Source organism: Numida meleagris, chromosome 5 (assembly GCF_002078875.1).
Source record: "Numida meleagris isolate 19003 breed g44 Domestic line chromosome 5, NumMel1.0, whole genome shotgun sequence".
Taxonomy (NCBI): Eukaryota; Metazoa; Chordata; class Aves; order Galliformes; family Numididae; genus Numida; species Numida meleagris.
This window is the reverse complement of record NC_034413.1, coordinates 32,806,435-32,824,749: the sequence shown is the minus strand read 5'-3', so window position 1 is coordinate 32,824,749 and position 18,315 is coordinate 32,806,435. Positions and strand designations below refer to the sequence as shown.

The window sequence follows — 18,315 nt, the reverse complement described above, 5'->3', positions numbered from 1 at the left end:
TGAGTTGAACTTTGCTCTGACAGCTCATGTTATTTTCTACTGGCCACGCTGCAGGCTAACATTCTTCTAGCCTAGCTTGGAGTTCTAATTATCCTGTGAGTACTCTCAGACTAGAATAGACATTTCTGATTTCTGTTTGAGAAGCAACGGTGTGCATCTGTTGCTTTTGTTTTTATGTATTGCCTCTTCTGAATAATTCTTTGTAAGCTGTGGACTTGTCGGTGATAATTGTCTGTCTCTTTGTCAACAGATCCTGAGCATCAAAGAGCAAATGGGAACATGAAGTATTTTGAATATATCATGGCCAAAGAAAAGGAAGCCAATAAGTCCAGTACGGATGCAGAAGACCAGACAGAGAAGGAAACTGAGGTTAAGAAAAAGGATTACCTGCCTGAGAGAAGGAAGTACGAAATGCTGTGCCGTGGGGAGGGTCTCAAAATGGTAAAGTGGAGTAGACTGTTCTCAAATGTATGAAACCAATCGTAACAAAACATGTCCAGAATTTGTGTGTGGTGTGGAAGCAAGGAATTGTTACAGCTGGTGGCTGCGTCCCTCAAGCTGAGGGCTGGTGTGTGGTGGAGTTATTCCCTGTTCCATCCTGTCCAGTAGGAAAGAAGTGTTACTGCTGACTAGCTTGAACGCAGTAAATATTTGTACTGAACTAGAAGTCCAGAGTTATGTATGGTATTGAACAGAGGTGGTTTTTTTAGTGACAAAATTGTTTGTAATAGGACTGTGTAAAGTACTGCTTGTTGCAGTATTACAGAGTAAAATTAATTTGCTTAAAGCACTGACAGGCTTCAGCTGGTTTAAACCATAGTGCTCATAGGGATTAATCTTGGAATTCTGCACAATCACAGCAGAAAATGGGCTAAAGTGGGCAAATCTGTAATGCCACCAATATTGATGTGGGGTAAAATAATGTGAATATTTCCACTGGATCCAGCTGATGAGGAATTATAGGCCAGGCATATTTGCCATGCCAGTTGGAATGTATGTATGTAAACTGGCCAGCTGGGCCTGATTAGCCAACCATATCCCAGGCTGCATCCAAAGCTGTGTAGCCAGCAGCTTGAGGGGGAGGGGATCTGCACTTCTGCTCTGTGCTGTGAGACCTCACCTGGAGTACTGTGTCCAGATGAGGAATCCTCAACGCAGGAGAGACATGGACCTGTTGGAGTGTGTCCAGAGGAAGGCTGCAAATACAATCCAAGGGATGGAACACCTCCCTGCCAGGACAGGCTGAGAGCTGAGGTGTGCAGCCTGGAGAATAGAAAGCTCATAGCAGCCTGTCAGCATCTAAAGGGGGGCTGTAAGAAAGAGGGGGACAGACTCTTTAGCAGGGTCTCTGTGACAGGACAAGGGGAAATGATTTCAAACCAGGACAGGGGAGATTTACAATGGATATAAGGAAGAAGTGTTTTTACAAGAAGGGTGGTGAGGCACTGGCACAGGCTGCCCAGATTGGTGATAGATGCCCTGGCCCTGCAGACACCTAAGGTCAGGCTGGATGGGGCTCTGAGATCCTGATGGAGCTGTAGGTGTCCCTGTTCATTGCAGTGGGATTGGACAAGATGACCTTTAAGGGTCCCTTCCAACTCAAACTATTCTGTAATTTTATGATTTCACAAACTTAAAGCATCTCTTAAATTTTTAACATAATACTGATGTAGGGAAAGGGTCCGTTGTTCTCAGGACATCTTTGTTTCTTAGAGATATTAATGGAAGTTCTCTGATTCTTTTGTCCCACCTTGCTTTCAGACTCCTCGGAGACAAAAAAGACTATTCTGCCGCTACTACGATGGAAACAGGAATCCTAGGTACATTCTGGGCCCTGTCAAACAGGAGGATGAGTGGGACAAGCCTCGAATTGTTCGCTTTCTTGATATCATTTCCGATGAAGAGATTGAAACTGTGAAAGAGCTAGCAAAGCCAAGGGTAAATGCCTTACATTTCCTTGCCTTTCTGATCTTAAATCCATGTGTAGCTTTCTATGCGAGTGTGTGTGACTGTCTCTCTTGAACACAGATCTGTGTGCAGCGTGCTGACACGTAGCTTCTCTCACAGCTTGTGGTGACACACTCTTTCTAGGAGACGATGGGGAAGCTGGAATTCCTGTGTAATTAAAAGCCAGGTGGCAGCAGACAGAGTTTCAGTGCACACTGTTTCAGAAGAGAAGGAGAACATTATACATCAGAAAACAAATGTACTGCAGCTATGCTGCCTTGAAGTATACCTGTCATCAGATAGGCTCTCCCTTTTTTTTTTGTTTGCCACAGTTGTGACATGGAAAAGAGAGCCTTCTAGGGAGAGGCAGGTGTTCTTCTCGTCATGGAGTGCCATGTTACTGTATAGGCAATAACAAATGGCCCATTCAGTATAGAAATACAAAAATGACTGCTGTCTCCCAGGCTCTGAAGTTACCTGCAGGTGAAAGAGCTACAGTGGGGCAGTACTTGTCAGTGCTACTCTGCTTCTTATTCACAATTCCAGCTCTTCAAATCCTGTTTCAGAAGCTGGATTCCAAGGTTCTTGTTTCTGAGGGCCTGGCTCCAGGCCAAATCAGCTGTTAGTGTGAACAGGAGTGTCCAAGATAAATGAAGAACTGACCGAGCTGCCATCTGTATCCAGCTGGTGTGACTGCATCAAGTACATTTAAGATGTAGTTAGTGAAATTGAGTTATTTCCCTATCAGTTATGAGTTACTTGTAAAATAAGATTTGAACTTGTCTAAATATAATTTTCCTGCTTCTTTTCTCTAGCCTAAATGGCTTATTGTCCAGAGAGTGCTGAGCAAATGAAGACTAGTGCATTAAGTACAGGACAAACTGTAAGCTTGATCTGCTGCAAAGTAAGCCAGCAGTGGCTTATATCTGGGCACATGGCAGATGAGGCTGCCCTTGGCCACCACACCAGGTACTAGGTAGCCTGAAGTGGATTTTAAAGCTTCCTGAAGGCTGATGCATTGTGTTTCTGAGGTGGCAATCAGAGCTATAAGGAAGTACGAGTGATTCTCTTCACTTACCTGTAAAATCTCTGCTGGCAGCCTTGCTGCAGGTCTAACAGTCAGAGGGCTGATTGTTTGTCTCTTGATGCTTTGAAGCCCCTTTGCTGCAAAACTTGGCATTATATCCATGAAATATGACTGAATCGTATCTCGATGGCATAGAAATAAGTCTTGGCACTGAAAATAAAAGCCTGAAAGGATCTCTGGGCACGTGGCTATTTTAAACTTCAGGAGCTGCCAAGATGTTCTTCCTATCAAATGTTTGGCTCATGTCAAAGACTGCAGATTCACAGATCAGTGATGTAGAATCTTAATGCTGTTGGTGTTTGACGTATTTGCTATGGCTGAGGCTTTGTAGAGCTCAGAAACCAATGCAGCAGGAGCATTGTTTTTGAGGCAGGAGGATGGCCTGCCCCCTGTTTGATGCCGGGGATGTTGCTGTTGCTGCCTCCTAGAAGATCCCGCTGTGATCTGTGCCAACCTTCTGCTGCTCTGCCATGAGCTGATGGGAGGGGGCCTTAACATCCAGCTTTGGGAGTCTGTCCGGAATCAAAGTTTGTGACTTGATTCTTACAAGTGTCTGCACAGGATGGGATAAGAAGCTGCGTATTAAGAGTTCCCAGCACCTGTTCTTGCCAGCTGGGACAGGGAGGTTTTGATGTACTTAGTTTCCTTTAAGAACAGAAAAATGTTATTTGTGTTTGGTGCGGGACTTGGTGTGCCATATTGTGCCTAGAGCCCACCAAAATGTGCAACTTCTTCCAAAATATAAGCTCTGCAACTGAAGCTTTCTGTTATGAACGACGGAGTGTCTGGCAGTACAAAGAATCTGAATTGCTGTTAATGCAGGTGGGATGGTTTCGAGTAAATGGAGTGCTGTAGAGGGAAGGGCAAAGCCTCTCACTCCAGGAACACAATGGAAATGTGCCCATAGAGGAAGCAAGTAGGTTTTTTTAGCAGATAGTGTTAAAGAAGTTTGCAGTGTTGCATTTGGTACAGAAATATTCAGAAGGTAGGCATCTGCTCATCTTTCATGTATACAAGGTCACAGCATTGCTTGGATTCAGTGTAACTGAAAAACTTTTGTACAGGACAGAGTAACAAATGACCGATTGTACACTTATCATGATACTCTATTGCTTGCAGCAGTTGTTGCAGTATGAAGAAAAGGAAAGCTTCCAGCTTGCTTTATTCAGACAGCTGCTCTTCTTGCTCCAGAAGTGCAAGCACTGCTTCCTGAAAAAGCTGATCTCTAATGCTCTGAAAAAAAAATATATGTGTGTACATATATATATGTACACATACACATTGAAAAACAAACAGGAAAACCCACACAAATTCTCTCCTAAACTCTCTTTCCAAAGAAATTGGAGGCTCCCCCTCCTCCTCATCACAGCTTTGTGATTTCCTTCCCCAATTCCATAAAAGAAAAACCACCTTGAAAGGTGCCTGGGTGGTTTGGGTGGTCTGCATAGAGGCTTATGTGACATTTCCCCTTAGGCTTCTGAGTGGTCGGATTGCTGTGATGCAGTATGTGCTTTGTAATGCAACTGTTCTGATGGTTCGCTTCACAGCTGAGGCGAGCCACCATTTCAAACCCCATAACAGGAGCCTTGGAGACGGCACATTACAGAATTAGCAAAAGGTAAGAGAGCTCTATGCCAGATGTTTTGTGCCTGTAATGAGTACGTAGGTTCTGCTCATTATGGGGAGAAAAGAGGTGGTCTATAAAGACAACTTTGGCTTTGTAGTCCATCGCTTTGTTACACGCAGGTCCTGTAACAGGCTGTTACTGCTGAGTTTCTCAGTCTTTTCCTTCAGCTAGGAGAAGTGCTTTCTTTCAGTTTGTTTGTTTATTTTTTTGGTCGCCTTCTCAGTATGTGTTCTCTGTGTGAGAAGCAGGTCTCTAATTCAGCATACAAAATATTCAATGCTGCAAAACCTTCAGTGGACTGCATTGATTTTAATACTCCCTTTCTCTTTGCTGTTGTCACCAGCCAAAAATTATTCTCCTTCTCTATGCAAAATCTAGCAGAGCACCTGAAGTGCTTTAACACGTGGGAAAGGTGCTGGAGGTCATTGCCACATGGTGACAGCTGGACTGGCATGCACAGCGTGTCTATTAGTCACACAGCATCCATGCCCAGGAGTGCCCCTTGCTCCTGCCTGGGCCCTTTGCCTCCTGCCAGCACAAATCTGGCAGAAAGCAAGTTTGGTTTTTGACTGGTCTCCTATTCTGGTTCTTTTCACTTCATCTATAAAGTAGTGCAAGTCTTGCATTTAACAAACGTTTTCCAAATTTGCTTCAGGAGAAAGCCTGGGTGGTTCTGAAAGGAACTGCGCCCCTGACCTCCCTCCCAGTTTCAGTAGAGGTAATTAAAGATTGGCCACGCATTCCATCTGCATTAAGCCTAAATTCTCAAAGGACTTAAACTTCTGCATGAAGAGGAACTGTCTGTGAAACTCAGCATTGTAATTTTTTTTTTTGCAGAAAGGCTCTAGTTTACAGCAAAAAAGGAAAGGAAAAAAAAAAAGGAGGAAAAAAGTGAAAGGACAATCTAACCAAATTTTTTCCAACTGATTTGTTTTGATTTGGACATGGCAGCTACAGCTTCTGTTGCCCTTCAAATATTGCTAATTTAAGAGCATTGCATACCATCCAGACCAATCGGAACCCTTTCAAACACCTGTGGCTTGGCAAAAAGCAGCCTGCTAGGTGGGTAAGCCCTTGTCCTTTCTCTTTTTGTAGCTGAGCCGTGCTACTGTTCATGACCCCGAGACTGGGAAACTGACCACAGCACATTACAGAGTCTCTAAGAGGTAAGGGGAACATCTTCCAAAGGTACTCCCAGTCCAAGGAAGTCTGTTCTGTGGCTGTACTGCTTCATCTCTAAGTGTGGTGCAAAGTTGGATTAATGTTAATTTTAATTTCAGTCTCTCTAACTGAGCTGTCTCATAACAAAGCAAGCGGTCACCTGAGATAGAAAATACTTCCACGTGTTAGTGGTAACTAAAATGGGAGTTCCCAAGTTTGCTTAGCATGCCTTGCCTGGTGCAACTAATGACTAAAATGTTCTACTCACCCTGACAGTGGAAGAGGCTGCATGCGTCTCTCACCTGTACCGCAAATCTTCAGTATTGGTATGCGTTGCTGTGATCCAGATGAGTAGTGTGAGCCAGGGCTCGTTGGAAAGGAGCATGAGGAGCTCGTGCGGTCGGTGCTAGGTGGCTGCTCTCATGCAGAGCTGCTGGTACAAGTGTGCTCCTGCCTTGGGCTGCTGGAGCTGGTTTGGATTCCAGATGAATCATTGCTCCCGGAAAGCAAAAAACTGCTTGCTTTATTTTTTTAACAGCTGACTGCTTTCCCTCATCAAACATTCTTTCCTAGCAAATGCTCGTAGAAACGACAGCATTCCTCTGTGAGAGGACTGCTGTTGCGGTGTGGGACGTGGCAGGCTGTGTGAAAGGGGCACGTTGCCAGCAGGGCGAGGGACACGTGTGGGCCGTGCTGCATGCAGCACCAGCACGGATCTGACCCTGCTTTCAAAGAGCTGCTTTTTTCCTTTCCTCCCAGCAGCCACCCGTATCGTATGTTAAAGTTTCCAATTCAGAAATACCAGGCTGGGCTTTTATTTGTTCCTGGTTACCTCTCCACCATTTTTTATTTTTATTTTTTTTTCAGATAAATACATTTTGGAAAGTTTCTTAAAAGGAAAAGACAGCGTTTTGTGTGAGCAGTGACTGCTGCAATAGCAGTGTGGAAATACTCTGGTGCGGTGCTGCTGTGCTGTGGCTAAGGACATGGCCGTTGTGGTGCCCAGTATGAGGCTGGCTTGTGCAGGGGGCACATAGGCCCACCTGTGTCATGTAGCTGTGGGCAGTGGGCTGCGTTTTTCCACGTACGCTGTTAGTGCTGTAACATTATTTCTGCAGGTAGCTTTTCTGCTGTTAAAATCTGTGTCGGAAGAGATGTGATGCAGATGTACCAGCGTGGCGTGTAGATGTCATTACACAGCAATCCTAAGTGCTGTTAAAAGCCAGCTCATGGTGGGAGGAAGGAAAGAAAAAACATCCCTCAGCATGAGTTCAGCACTCCTAGTGAAATTCTTTAGTTTCTGTAATACACCAGCTCAGTTCATGGCTGTCTTTTCAGGCGGGACATGAAAATAGTATTGTTTTGTAGTCTTTGGGACTTCTGGTTTTGACGCTGTACTGAAGAAGGGAGTATGGCATCCTCCAGTGAGCGGAGTCTGATGCAGGATGACCTGATGACGGCCTGGAGTCCTCTGCCTGCCAGGCTGCCTTTGTACCTCGGGGCACTTAACTTCATTTTTAAAACGTGTAGTGGTTCTACTTCATGAGAGGAGGCAGTGTTTGCCACAGGGAAGGACTCAAAGCAGCCCCTGCAATTTTAAATTCTCAGTGCAGTACAGAAGCGTGCTGTTTTCCTAGATGATGGAGGGCCTAGGGGCTGCTTTTGGGCACAAACTCAGTGTGGGGTGCACGGTGCTTATGGCTGTTGCCTGCACGTGGCATAGCATGGTGTTGCATCGCTGCTTCTTGTTTGCGAAATGCTTCATGTAATGCTCTCTGCTTTCTCCTGACACCCAAGGCTGCTGCGTTGTAACACTTTCTTATACTTACTAACACTGTTCAGAAGCAGATGAGTCTGTGTTTGTGCAAGTCATTTACATGCAGTTCATTTTTCTTCAAAAAAAAGAAATCCATGCTCGTAGAGATTCTGTAACCTGTGTCAGTGTCTTGTCACGTGTCATGCTACCCTTCCTCCCATGCGACATGTTTTAGTGTTTTTTAAATAAGAAATTTTTGATTAAAGCAAACAGATCTTTATCATAGACATGAGGAAAGTTCATTTCTAGAGTAATACTACAACATTCTTAGCAGCTAGGCGCTGTGCACAGGTATTTCTGTCCAGCAGCCTTATAAAAGCAGCAGCAGCCACTGCTGAGCCCCAGGATGCTGGCATTGGTGTGTGGATGCCTGATTTGCCAAGAGAAGATATTTAAAGATGACGTCTTTGAAGCTCTGAGGCTGACTCTTCACATTTGTAAATATATATACTTTTCCCCCTTAAAAATCACTGCCCGAAGTGTGCTAAATACCAGATTTGTGATAGGCTGTTTTGGTGGAAATTATTCAACAGGGAGAATGAAGAGTTTTCTGCATTATTTGTTTTCATAATGATGTTTAGTACCGTTGCACAGGTAAGTAATATGAGAGGACAGAATGCACAGCACTCAGCTGTGAGTGAATGGTGACGCATGGAAGAGCTGAGTTACGTTCACATAGAACCTGTGCATGCTAATGTAACTTACTACTTCTTTTCCCAACTGCTGCATCAAACGGGCGGTCTTAATTAGCTGTTTGGAATGGGTAAGAGCAGAACTGTAGTGTCCCTGTTTTAGAAGCACAGCATGAACCAAAGGTCACTGTTCGGAACCCTTTCTTCTGTCACTTGCTGGTCACATATGGGAAGTAGGGCCCTTAGGTTTAGAGCTGCCTTAAGCCAGAGTCCTGAGTGTTCTCTAGAGCATGTTTATTGAATGCAGCTCTTGGAAGTATTTCTGATTGACCTACCAATTTTTTGCAAGCTACAAATAATTATCTCAAATCTGAAGCAATCCCATATTTTATTTATTGTTTTTTTTCACTTAGTGCTTGGTTGTCTGGATACGAAAGCCCTGTGGTATCTCGCATTAACACCAGGATACAGGATCTAACGGGGCTTGATGTCTCCACAGCAGAGGAACTGCAGGTAAGTGACTGACCTCAGCAAGTATGGTGACAGGTGTCAGCAAGAGCTTCATTCTGGATGGCAGTGCATGCAGAACAGTGCTCCTGTGTGGGAGGTAGACACAAACACTCATTAAATCCAGGGCCAGCTAATTTGGTATCTGGTTGGATCTAAGACCATGGCAAGAACGACTGTTACTTTTTGCAGGGAGGTAGAAGCAGATGTCTTTGCAGAGTAGCACTTGCTCTAGTGTGAAATAGCTTGTTGTTGCTGCAGGGAAATAGTAATAACTGAAGCTCACATGGTTATTGGAATGAATGTAACTCCTTTTATTTATATTAATGAAACTGAATTTTGTGGCTGTACGGTGGAACCTTTTCTCTGGGATGACAGGGAGAAGTTTAGCTTGATGGCTGCTTACAGAAATGGGGAGAGAATGGTTGTTTAGATTTGCAGTCCCATCCTTGGTCCTGGAGGGCCAACAGTGTTGTCTCTGTAATGTAATCTGAGTATCTTCTATTTTTAAAAAGTGCTTTAATTCATTTGCTTGAGGCTCTTAAGTGTGCTGCTCCACTGAGAAAGTCTCACTCCTAGATAGCAGGAGTGTGGTTCCAGGAAAGCTGCTGGACCTCTCCCTCAAGCCTTCTGGTGATAAAATGTCCAAGTATCTGGCTGAAAATTGATGCTATGGATGCAAGGAAGAGGAGAAAGAGATGTGAGAAGGACATAGAGGTCAAAAAGTGATTTAGATTTGAATGATGTAGAAATGCTACAAGCTATTTGGAAAAGAATAGCACCTGTAGTGTTTCTACAGAGAAAAAATATTTTCTGCCTTGGAGGGTGGGGGAAGGATTTGCTGGTGTGAAAAAGAATGAGCTGCTCCAAGCAGGAATGCTCAGAGTGGTTTGCATCTTCTGGACAGGTTGGTGTACTGGGGGGATGTCTCAGTGAAATCTGATCTCATTTGTGAATAAACCCAGTGGGACTTTGAAGAGCATGGTTCTTTTCATTGGGCAGAGACTTGTGATTTCTTATAGCTTTATTATGAAACCTCATCTATTAGGAGGCTGTAACTGATAGTCAAATTCTTGCCCTTTTTTGTCTGGATAAAATACAGCTTTACTAGATTTTGTGCTTCTCCTTTCACCGTAGGTAGCCAACTACGGAGTAGGAGGCCAGTATGAGCCTCATTTTGATTTTGGAAGGGTAAGTCCTGTTTTCTGTCTCCACCTCTTTCTTCTTCACAAGCGCTGTGTTTCTCTTTTTCAGGTGGCAAATTATGGAGTGGGAGGACAGTATGAACCCCACTTTGACTTTGCACGGGCAAGTAGATGGAGGAGAGCTAGTCACCTGGTGAAGCCTGGGCCTCCTGGCTGTGGCACAACTTGTATTGTTTATTGTGCATTAAATTTTGTAGCTCTTCAACTTTTCTAATCTATGTTAGTGGAGAAGCCCTCTAAACCACCAGCTGAACTGAGAAACGTTTCAGACAGCGTGGAGGAACAAGGTTTTTCTTCAAAACCATAGTTTATAAGGGACTGTCATCTTAAGGAGATGACAGACATTTAGTAAAGCCAGTGCCGTTTGCTTTGTTGTTAAACTGGAACCATGTTTAGAATTATTTTAGCTGACCAAGGTACTGGCAATGTAAAGCCACTGAAGAACATACAAACTGTATAGATGCTCTTTCCTAGAAGGAAAGTTCTGGAGGCAGCATAGTAGAACTTGCATTGCAGCTTATCATGCGGGCTGTGCCATGCAGAGAGAGAATTTCTTCTGCCAGAGCTGAGATACAGGCATCTTCTGTGCTGCTGAAGAAATTGTTCAAGTGCTCTCTGTTATTGTACTTCAGCTGCTGATTGCTGACGGACTACTTAAACTGGAGAAGGCCTACTGAATTCTTCTCATTACACAATCCTCCTTTTATTTGACTGAAATGCATAACTTATTTCTCTTCCAGAGAATTTCAAAGTGCTGGAAATAATTACGCTGAATTCAGTTGGTTATTTACTGGGCATACTTGTTTGTGATTCAGTGCTTTCAAATGATCCTTATGCTGTGAATCCAAGCTACCAGCTATTAATCAGAATTTCCGCTCTGTAAGCACATGCTCAAAAGCATTGCAAGTGATTTAACAGTTTCTATTTGGAAATGCTTGGGTTAGTTTCTGAAATAATGATCGATTGCTGGAAATCTTAGCACACACAAATAACGGGCACAGAAGGTGGGCTCTGGGTGTTTAGAAAACAAGCAAACAAAAACCAACAAAAGTAGAGGTGTGACAGAAGCTCCTACCCCCAATGTGGGGTTTTGTTACTTAAACCAAGATGCATGCTCATGTTTAGCATGCACCTACCTCACTCCTGTCAAAAGCTTCAGGAATGGCTGCCACAGACTCTCTGTGGCTGCCATACAGCATGCTGCTGAATGAATCACTTGTGGGGCTCTTCATGGCACTCCAAAAGCCTGTGTGCCAGGGAGGAGCGCAGGAGGTGGAGGGCAGAGCAGCAGCGGGGAGCAGGGCTCACTTGGAGCTGCTCCTGCTGAGTGATGCTGGCTGAGCCTGGGGCTGGAGAGCTGCCCTCATCGGTGCTCCTCTCTGGGGAGGATGAGAAGGCAGAAGTGGCTGCAATTAAATAATTAGCCTTGTGGCTGTGAAGAGGATCTGTATACTCATTTTCAGATGGTACAGTTGTTCTTACACATTAGCAACTTGGGCTCATCACTTCCATGTCCCATAGCATTTTAAATGCCTTATTGAAATTAATAGGAACACTGACTTTCTGTTCCTGCCCCTGACTAGAGGGAATGAATTAATTTTTCTGCATGAGTTTGTCTGCTGCTGGCTCTGCAGCTGTCTGTCATTGGCTCCTCTCAATAATCAAAATGAAATGCTTATTAAACCTACTTGCTTTTATTCACAGAAAGATGAGCCAGATGCTTTTAAAGAATTGGGAACAGGCAACAGAATTGCTACTTGGTTGTTTTATGTAAGTGATACATTTCTGCCATGTACTATTGCCAAAAATGTCGCTGCACATCCTGTACAGTTGAATTATTCCATTACTTTTGTTTAAACTGAAGCGATTTGCAGATGAAGGTAACCATCAGCTTAGTAGTAACACATACAGGTATCTTACCTGTAAGTCGTGGCTTTCAACCGTGTGCTTAAGGAGGTCCTTTTCTCTCAAAGTTCAGTAGCAACATAAAAATGAATAGACAGCCAAATATTTTATATCTGCATCAGGATCTACAGCATGCTCATTGCCATGACATTTCAGCACTTAGCATTCAGGGAGGAGGCTGGCTATTGCACTTTGAACCAAACAGGTGGGTTTTAGCCCTATTTAATGTTTTTAATCATGCAGCCTTTGCTTAATAAGTGGGAGAAAAATAAGGTAGAAAATAAGGTGCTGAGTAATTTGCTTTACTAAAATGTGACATCTGAGGAACGCCGTGGCTTGCAGCTTACCTGTGCCTTCTCCCACCTTTCCAGATGAGCGATGTGTCAGCAGGGGGAGCTACCGTCTTTCCTGAAGTAGGAGCAAGTGTTTGGCCTAAAAAGGTAAGAAGGGTTTATTGTCCAGTGTAACTATCCTCTCTTCACCTACACAAAACTGTAACACATGTATGTTTGAGCATATGAAAGAAAGCTTTATAGTGAGTTTATGTGAAAAAGAGCCCTGGTCATAGGGTGCTTGCAAGTGAAGCTGCTGGAGCTGTACTGGCGGCTTCAGGGCCCTCTGAGCTGCTGCATATCGGCTCCTAGTTACATTTTGGACATGGAGTGAGTCAACAGTCTCATTCCATGGCAAAGAAATGTTAGAATAAGGAAAACAACCTTCAATTTAAAAGGAACCTTTGAAATATAAATGCTCTTCTATCTTATTGTTGAGTAAGTTGGTGTCACGCAGAGCAAAATGCTGAGGATTTCCACTGCAATTTCCAGGGAACAGCTGTATTCTGGTACAATCTCTTCCCAAGTGGAGAGGGAGATTACAGCACACGGCACGCGGCCTGCCCAGTACTAGTTGGAAACAAATGGGGTAAGTGTCCATGGTGGTGTTCCTGCTGCTTGTGACCTGGATCTCTGGGGGTGCCTGTGGGTTGCTTTGGCTTCCTTTTTCTTTTGGACCTCACAGTGGAATAAAAAGCGGGCAGAAATGTTAGAGCCCCTTTGAAGAAATCTCTCTCTCTATACATAGTATTACTATATATGTAATACTATATATCTTTTATTGACATTTAAAGGTTGGATATCTAAAATATAGTAGTGTGTTTGCTTTAATAGTCTCACCTAGTTTTGTAGCTATCGGAACGTATTTTTTCACTTTGCTGCATTAGACCAACTTCACATTTGTGTGTGTGTTAAAATACCTAAGAAAATTAACAAAATCCCATGCTCAGCTTAGCTTAGCCAGAAGGATGAGCTGAAGGATGCAGTGACCAAATACCTTCATGTCATTGCAGTATCCAATAAATGGCTCCACGAGCGGGGACAGGAATTCCGAAGGCCGTGCACGTTATCAGAGTTGGAATGATGCAGACTTGTCCTTCTCCTCTGTATTCAGTTTGTGTAAAATGCACACATCTCCTCCAGTTTACAATTGACTAACACTCCACTACAGATTCAGTCTTCAGCTACACCAGTGTTTCATCTGTGGACAAAACAAACATGCTTTTAGTTCCTTCTAAAATATCCCCTTTAAGATTTTATAAACAGATTATATTGAGTTTAAGGTCTCTGAGCATTACAGGAAAAAAGAAGAGGACAAAATACAGATGAGGGCCACAACCAGGAGTGGTGTTGTGTGGTGTTTCTTCACCATAGCCCCACAGCCAGCCACTGCTCGCTTGCTTTGGGCTTGTTGCAACTGTTGGTTGCCCAATGATTCAGTGGGAGGGCTCCTTTCTAAGGAAGGCTGAATTAAAGCAGTTCCTATTCTTCTGTTTTCAGACATCTGACTCCTCGCTTTTCTAGAGCGCATGAAAACCGTGGCCATGGTTTGTCTTTATGGGGGAAGAGGCTATCATTAGTTGTTTTGGCCTGTTTTCCTGCTTCCACAAAAGCCCAAGTTTTTGATCTGTCTTCCTTCTTAGCCTCTGTGGTGAATTTGACTCTTAACGTGAGCCAGCAGTTGCGTACGCATCAATGAAATTCTTTAGCAGTGTTACATCAAACGCATGCCTCCGTCAGAGCTGCCTGACAGTGAGCAGGGCCCATCTCCTCTGTTTTTTTCTCTATTGTTTGTCCACATCAAGAGAAACAAATGCTGCTTTTATTCTGTCTTCGTAGTAAACACATCTGTTCCTTGGGTAGTGGGGATGGGAACGTTTCCATCTTCATTAATAGAAGTAATCGTGCCTTAGGACACTGGAATTTCAAATTGGTTATGAGACTTCAGGTGATGAGGTAACGCAGTTGTCACGGAACGGTCTCCACCCCTGCCCTCCCAGTTCTCCAGTTCTGTGAGAAATAGATGGCCTATTTATAATCCTAGATCATTTTTAGATGCTTTTTCTTTTGCAGATGGTTTTGCTGCTGTGGGCGCCACGTGCAGCCGGCAGCAGTGACATGCCTTTAGTTAGGGAATGCTGCTCACACAGGGGGCCAGGGCTCTGCCTGCTCTCCATGCTCTGCTGTCACTCACCTCACCGAGGCTGCTCCATCAGCTGGGCCTGGTGCTGGTGTGCAGGGAAGCACTGGGAAAAGGCTTTTGCAGAGGCTCTGGTGCTGCTCACTTTGCTGCTGCCAGTCCTCTGAGCCAGGCTGGAGCTGCGCTGACCACCCCCCCCCCCCCCCACACACACACACACACTGTCCCCATGTCAGCATGCAGTGGAAGAACTCGCTCACAGTGACTTTCAGGGATTCTCGTTTGTGACGAGACTTCTTTAAACTGAGATGACAGTGAAACTGCTGAGGGAGATGAGACTGTGGCTGTTGTAGCTGCTGGACTTCTGTTCTGTTCTTGAGGTTCCTGTAGGTGGAGTAACTGCTGTCCCTGCTGCCCCCCACCACAGGAGGAGCTGGGCAGGGCAGGGCTGCAGGAGGTTCCCTTTCCCGAGCCATCCCTCTTCAACAGCGAGATTTTTAGCTGAATGTTCCACTAGCATGAGGACAAGAATCAGAGTGACCCGCACCAGACTCTGCCTAAACAGTCTGATTGGTTGGATGCTGATGGTTCTTACTGATTTAGGGGAGTCAAGCCTGAAGTTTTTACCAAGGAAAAAATTCCAAATTTAGTTAATTGGGTTTTCTGCCTCCACAAAGTCTTGAAAATTGAGCCAGAAGGTAGAAGAAACCGACAGTTACATGTGAGAAATACCTCTGGAATACAGAGAATGCAGTTTATGGTACTAGAGTTTGAAATACTGCATACTTTCAGAAGACACTTTAAAATCTTTGCTAGAAGATGACTTGTTAAATTTCTACTGAGCCTGTTAGCAATGGGGCCTCCATAACTTTATCCTTAGCCCTGCACCTTCCTGCATTGTGTTTGTGTTTCTGAAAGATGCAAAACAAAGCCCCATCCAGCACTTAACAAAAAGAGAAGTCCGAAACAGCTCCACCACACTTCTCTACTGCTCCCTTATTCCAAATTGCTGGCACACTGGGGCAGTATCGATCTGATAGAAATGATTCACAAATATATATATATAGTGATCAAAAAATATAGCTAAGTTAAGTTGTAATAATAAAGAAAAATACATACATTCTTACCAAAGTTTTCACCTTTTTACATGGTGTCAGTACAGCCTTTTCCCATCCATTGTGTTCTCCTTCCCATCTTCTCCCCTTTCTTAAGCTCCAAGAGAAGGCAGGGGTGGCTGCGGCTGAGTCCTGTCCCTTCCCTGCAAGTAACAGGCAGCAGTGTGGTGTTAGGAGTCTTGTTTGGGGGCATTCATTTTCTGCCAGTAGCTCAGAGGCATCTTTGGTTTTAGATAAGCCAGTTCTGCACAGTAAACTAGCACAGAAAGAATTGATGCATCACCACCATGCATCTGGTCTGGCTATTAACCGAGCAGCTGTTTCTTTCTGAGGTAAGCAGAGGAATTACTTGACATATTCAAATAATTCAAAGCTACAATTTATGAGGTAGAAGTTCTGGATAAATGTGACAGTGATTGTTGTAGCACTGTGACACTGTAAGAGAATGCTGGGGGCTCGCACGTGTTGGATGGAAAAAGGCAGGGCTGAAGTGATGAGAAATCACCATTTCCTTCTATCAAGCAGTTTTTTCCTCCATCTCTGTTCAAAACCAAATGCTGAACAACAAGCCCAAACGAACTTGTGGAACGTACAGGGCAGTTTGCTGAGCAGTTCCCTCCCTCAGCTCCCATCAGGTAGCTCCAAGGCTGACTTGCATTTTAAGAACGGTCTCTAAAGAGGCAGCACCTGGGGAGCACAAGTGTTTTAGTGCAGGACTTTTCAAATCAGTGAACTACACAGCAACGTGTACTTCTTCAGAGAAGAAACAATTTGTCTTTTGACAGCGGAAAGTTTCACTTGGTTTAAAAGGAAGATCTCCCAAAACTCAATCTCAAATCTGCTGAGGCACATCAGGCTGAAACATCCCAGGTTAGGAGTAGAGAAAGTGTAGGCTTATTCCTTTAAGCTGCAGACGATCCGCACTTCATCTTCCTCCACTGTGGCAGTGTTTGTACACCTTGTCCTCAGTGTGTGAGTGGTGATGCAGGTGGTGGTGTTCTTCTCTGCCTTATCCCTTCATTTCTCCAAGGGCTGTTGTGGAGCAAGAGCGTGGCTCCTGTGTGAATCTAGTTTTGTATTAAAGATGATTGAAAACTGTTTGGCTCGCAGTGACTGACAATTGAGAAACTGCCTTACTGTTACATTTTTTTGTAATAAAAATTTTAATATTAAAAAAATGGGCTTAAAATAAAAGCCACTGCCATTAGCAGTGAAAAATCCTCCCCATCAAACTCGTCATATGTGGCTGTTTTAAATCGGATCACGCAGACTCCTATCACCATATGTGTTTCCTGGAAACAGAGCTCATTTGCTTCACTTCATCATCCAGGCAGACAGGTGTGGAAGATGCTCGTATCACCAGCTCCTCTGAAGCACATCCTCAGACTCAAGCTTTGCGTTTCACTTGGAAACACAAGGCTCTAATGGACTGCAGGAGAGGACGGCAGCTAATGCTGGGCTGGAAGCATGCATGCAAGAGCTCTGAGGGAGGAGTGCGGCTCAGCCCTTGGTCTCCATTTTTTCAGTAGCTGCTGCGGGATGTAACAGCGGCTGTTAAAGTAATTGCACTCCTGGCTCGCTTCTCAAAACCAGCCTGGCAGAAGGTCAGCTGCCAGAAGAGCCTTTTGTCAGGGAGAATAAATACTTGCATTTCCTGACGGGTGGTCAAACACCCAGTTCTGAACAGTTCTGGGGAAGGGAGGACACATCGGACTGTCCTAGAATCATTAAGGTTGGAAAAGATCTCTAAGACATGTAGCCCGACTGTCCGCTTAGCACCACCATGCTAGGAGACAGTGCTGGCACAGGACGTTCAGGCTGATCGCTTCCGTAGCTGGGACTTCTGCCACAGTTCATCCACCTCAGCTGTCCCCGTGCTTCACTAAAAACAGTGGAGCTCATACTTGCAGTTGTCAAAAACCTGGGGAAAATAACAGAAGAAATAACTAAAGCGGAGCAGGGGCTGGTGACAAGCCCTATTGCTGCCTGTGGAGTGGAGCGCTGTGCTGCTGGCACAACCCTTGCCTGCAGCCTGGGGACTGCCCTCGCTTCACTACACAGCCCAGGGACTGAGGCGTTGCCATGGCGGGGTGACACTGCCCACCCAGCAGGGCTGCTGGAATGAGAGCAGAGCCCCCCACCCCTCCCACAGGCCAGGCTCTGAGCTGCCCCTTGAGGGACACAGGTGTTTCATCACCCAGCTGCGTGGATATCCAGTGACTCACCTGGCTCCCAAGTCAGGTTTTGACCAAGCCACTATTAAGCATGAACTTTAACCATAGGCTGCTGGTTCCCCTGCCTCCAGCACCAGCACCTCACCCCCAAAGGGTGCAGTCCCCCCATGCTCCCTCACAGCCCCAGCACAGCACGAAGGGAGGGCCCCAGCCAAGCCCACCTGCGGGACCCTGCCCACACGGTGCTCCCCACCGCCACGCTGCAGCCATGCCAGCACTGACTGTGCCATTAGGAGCAGTGACTCATCCCCGCCCCCGGCTGCTTTATATCTGAGCATTACAGAGTCCAAAATGAATGCATGGAGTTCGGAGCTGCTCGTCCTGAGGTCAGGATGAGGTTCAGAAAGCGGCTGTCGGAGTTCACCACCGCCCATACCTCCCTCATGCAGAGAGAGAAGCTGGCAGAGGGTGGGGGCAGCTGCAGCCTCATTTGGAGGAGGGAGGGAGGGCAGCTCACCCCAGGCAGGGCAGAGCAGCCGCCACATTCTGGGGCAGCAGCCCAGGGCTGCTTTTTCATTCACAGGCCTTCACTTTGGCACAAGTGACAAACCAGTAGGGAAGCTCCTTTCCCCGGCCCCACATGCTGTCAGCTACTCCCCAGCCCAGT

The 18,315-nt window shown here is 45.2% G+C and overlaps 1 protein-coding gene across 5 annotated transcripts in view; it reads left to right on the top strand.

The window, feature by feature from the left end:
* Positions 1–16,706, top strand: part of P4HA1 (prolyl 4-hydroxylase subunit alpha 1) — a 29,308-nt gene extending 12,602 nt beyond the window's left edge. For 2 of the 5 annotated variants that reach the window (XM_021399960.1, XM_021399965.1), the window contains exons 7-15: positions 251–441; positions 1,762–1,938; positions 5,757–5,827; positions 8,684–8,783; positions 10,032–10,085; positions 11,687–11,752; positions 12,259–12,327; positions 12,712–12,808; positions 13,233–16,706. In XM_021399960.1, the coding sequence (XP_021255635.1) occupies positions 251–441; positions 1,762–1,938; positions 5,757–5,827; positions 8,684–8,783; positions 10,032–10,085; positions 11,687–11,752; positions 12,259–12,327; positions 12,712–12,808; positions 13,233–13,303 (896 nt within the window). In that variant the 3' untranslated portion in view covers positions 13,304–16,706. Of the gene's footprint in view, positions 1–250; positions 442–1,761; positions 1,939–4,581; positions 4,653–5,756; positions 5,828–8,683; positions 8,784–9,914; positions 9,969–10,031; positions 10,086–11,686; positions 11,753–12,258; positions 12,328–12,711; positions 12,809–13,232 lie in introns of all 5 variants that reach the window. The other 3 variants (XM_021399962.1, XM_021399963.1, XM_021399964.1) reach the window with 3 other exon arrangements.